The following is a 4,064-nucleotide window of genomic DNA, read 5'->3' as shown; positions in this document are numbered from 1 at the left end:
GAATAACTTTTTCTATCCCTTCACTTTGAACTTATGTGTGTCTCTAAAGTTTAAGTGAGTCTCTTGGAGGCAGCATATAGTTGGGTCTTGTTTTTTAATCAATTCAACCACTCAATGCCTTTAGATTAGAGAATTAAATTCATTTACATTTAAGGTAATTATTGATAGATAAGGACTTACTAATGCCATCTTATTGTTTTCTGGCTATTTTGTAGTTCCGTTGTTCCTTTCTTCCTCTCTTACTGTCTTCCTTTGTGAACTGATGATTTTCCATAGTGATCTGCTTTCATTCTCTTCTCTTTATCTTTTGTGTATCTACTCTAGGCTTTTGACTGATAGTTACCATGAGGCTTACATAAAACATTCTGGAGGACAGCTTGGCACCAAGCTTCCATCTAGGGTAATGTTCTAAGCCTGGGAGAATGATTGGGCCATCTTGAAAAAGGGCAGGAAGTTGAATGATTACTGTTCCCCCAGCAGATCTCATGAGAAAATTATCAAGTGGCATTCTTCTGGGATTCTTCAAAATCTCTAGGCCATAAATAAAACAGTAAAACCTAGGTTCCCTTTAGTCCCCAATCCTAGTACTATCCTCACTTCTATATTCCCTGACACTACTTACTTCACTGTTGACTTGGGTTCTGTCTTCTTCAGTATACCCCTCCACCTTGATTCCCAATACCTACTTGCCTTCACTGGGGAAAATCAACAATACACTTGGATTATTATGCCTCGGGGATTTACACATAACACATTAAGACTTTCCTCAATTACCCTTTATCTGAAGTAAAGAGAAAATTCCAGGCTTTTCCAGGATTGGTGGCTATCGTAAGAGGGACTTTACACCTCTGCTATAGCATCCCCATTATATAGTATGACTAAGGAAACAGTGTCTGAATCCCTACCACAGGACTTATCTTCTACAATACCATCTGAGCCTTAAAAATCTCCTTTTCCTCTGCCCTGACTTTGGGGCTCCCAAATTATTCTTGCCATTCTTGCTATTCAAGAGTGGCTGGTTAGTACCAAGGTGGACAGTAAGAAGACTATCCTACAAAAATTTGGGATTGTGTGTTTTGGTAGATCTGATGGTTCCCGGAAGGACTAGTTTCTATGCTTGCCTTTGTATTGGCACTTGGACTATAGTGGCTACTCATGGACATTTAAAATGTGAATGTTCCAGGAATGTTACTCAGCCATAAAAAAAAAGAATGAAATCTTGCCACTGGCAACAGCATGGATGGGCCTAGAAGGTATAATGCTAAGTGAAGTAAGTCAGTCAGAGAAAGACAAAGACCATATGATTTCATTCATATGCGGAATTCAAGAAACAAAACAAATGAACAAAGTAAAAAGAGACCAAAAAACCAGACTCTTACCACAGAGAACAAACTAGTGGTTGCCAGAAGGAAAGTGGATGGGGGGATAGGTGAAACAGGTGAATGGATTATGAGAACACTTATCTTAATGAGCACTGAGTAATATATAAAATTGTTGACTCATTATACTGTACACATGAAACTAATATAACACTGTATGTTAATTGTACTTCAATTTAAAAAAGAATATGAATGTTCTAAAAGCTACCGAAGCATGCATACACTTTAAAATATTTAAAATGGTAAATCTTATGTTTATTTTACTATAAAAATTGTGCTGTTTTCAGTGCTTTCTTAAAGCCATGTCATGATGTGTTTTGATTTTTATTCAACAAGCTCTCTTAATTTTTAGTACATAAGTTTTTAAAATTTTTTTAAAGATTTTATTTTTAAGTAATCTTTACACCCAATGTGGGGCTCAAACTTACAACCCCAAGATCAAGAGTCACACGCTCTACTGACTGAGCCAGCCAGGAACCCCTTCAATAAGTTTTTTAAAAGGTTATATAGTAAAACAATATGGGAAGATTACACATTTCATCTGAAAATTTTGCTTTTCTTCAATTTCCCAACATAACTTTTCCTATCTGAACCATCCAAATTAAATCAAATTCAGCAAGTAATTTCCAAATGCCAACTTCATCTACTATTGTATAGCTCTGATCCATGGTACCACATAAAACAGGTAGCATACATAACACATGTACACACTTCATAAGTAATGGAATAGTGAGAAATCAGGATCACTCAAGCTCTATTTGCACAAATAACCATGATAGGATCATCTACTTGGCAGTCCTTCAAATAAACCAAATAATATATGCAGACAAATTATTAATGTTAAAACATTACACATAAGAACATTTAACACTGGATCCATGAGACAATTCTGGCAGGACTAGGATCTTTGAAAAATATATGTGGGAATCAGATACCCAGGAAGCAATCAGAATCAGTGGGACTATAGTACTTTTTAGTAGCACAAGAAATTTCTGATTTTAAATTGACATTGAACTTTCACGTTGGCTTCTGTTGAGAATATGTCAATAACTCATCAAGGTATACTGTCTTTCCACAGAAACATATACTACAATGATTCAGAAGAAAAGGAACTAATTAATTTCCACTACTACATATAAACCTTCATTCAGATGAGTCTTAAATGGAGTCCAGAGGTTGTAAGAAAAGTAGGAGAAACAGAAGGAAAATTGGGGACTGCAAATGAACCAATCTCTTGGTTTCCAAAACCACCTTTTAGGTTTGTTTCCTCCCTGGGCCCTACACTGAAATGATTTTTCCTACTAAAATGCATTTAGTAAGCCATAATTAATTCATGTAATCTGTATTATTACTATTTTCCAGGTTTACTGATGATTCAGATTTCAACCAACAATCCATAATTTTGAAGGTTTTATAATAATATTATGAAATCACATAAATCACTGTCATGTTTGTGATAAGCTATAAAGTCAAGCAAGCCTGCAGAAACTTATGTACTGCTCACTGATACCAATCATTAGATGTGACCATCAATCTGTGCTCAAGTCCAAGATTAGTCACCCACTGGGCATGTTTAAGTATTGTGACTCTCACATGGGTCTCTACTCTCCATGACTATGGCACCAACTACCCACCCAGAAATTTCTATGATGTCACCAAGAGCCAATCAGGTGTTCTTTCTCTGTTACTGATTTTATGTAAACCAAAGACAAAGTAAAGATATTTGACATTTTGGTTAGCTTGTTCAGCCTCTTGATGGGAATATGTACAACATTCACTAGATTCATAAACTAAAATTGAGAATCTGGATATATTTATAAATGCCAAAGTATATTAACTGTGCAAACATTCTCTAATAAAACATCAGAAAAATCTAAGGAATCTTTTTACTACTATTTGAACAGTAAATTGGTATATCACACACTTGAAAAGAGGAAGTACAGTGTGCAAAACAGTCTGCTTAAAAACGAAATCAACGCTCTTTCCACCATCTTTCAGGGCCGCCATAATGGTGTGCACAAATGTCCTGGCAGATGCTCTCAAGAGCATTAACAATGCTGAAAAGAGAGGCAAATTCCAGGTTCTTATTAGGTCATACTCCAAAGTTATCATCCAGTTTCTAACTGTGATGATGAAATATGGTTACATTGGTGAATCTGAAATCACTGATAGTCACAGAGCTGGGAAAACTGTTGTGAACCTCACAGGCAGGTTAGACAAGGGTGGAGTGATCAGCCCGAGATTTGATGTACAACTCAAAGATCTAGAAAAATGGCGGGGTAATCTGCTCCTGTCCCACCAGTTTGATTTCATTGTACTGACAACTTCAGCTGGCATCACGGACCATGAAGAAGCAAGACGAAAAGACATAGGAGGGAAAATCGTGGGATTCTTTTCTAGAGATGTAATACATACATGCAAATAAAATGCCTCAATGGAAACAAAACGAAATGAATGATAAATGAATGAATAATTTTTTACCTACCCTAAAAAAAGATCATGGCTTTTGCCAATGAGTTTAAGATTACTCTTTTTTAGATACATATCAAGATTTACAAAATTTTTAAAAATTAAAGGCTAAAAACAAATTTATTTGTAAGATTTCATTAAATTATCCACAAATTTCATTAAATTTTTTAAATTTCATAAAAATATCTCAATAATCTTAAGAAATCAACAGTAGTA

At 35.3% G+C, this 4,064-nt stretch overlaps 1 protein-coding gene across 1 annotated transcript; it reads left to right on the top strand.

Moving 5' to 3' along the window:
• Positions 1–3,387: 3,387 nt before the first annotated feature.
• Positions 3,388–3,804, top strand: LOC113930532 (40S ribosomal protein S15a-like). The gene has a single exon (XM_035725733.1). The coding sequence runs from the start codon at positions 3,388–3,390 to the stop codon at positions 3,802–3,804; it is 417 nt and encodes a 138-aa protein (XP_035581626.1).
• The last annotated feature ends 260 nt before the right edge of the window (positions 3,805–4,064 follow it).

The sequence above is a fragment of the Zalophus californianus genome, chromosome X (genome assembly GCF_009762305.2).
Source record: "Zalophus californianus isolate mZalCal1 chromosome X, mZalCal1.pri.v2, whole genome shotgun sequence".
Classification (NCBI taxonomy): Eukaryota; Metazoa; Chordata; class Mammalia; order Carnivora; family Otariidae; genus Zalophus; species Zalophus californianus.
The sequence above is the reverse complement of the archived record's forward strand: the minus strand, read 5'-3'. Positions and strand labels throughout refer to the sequence as shown.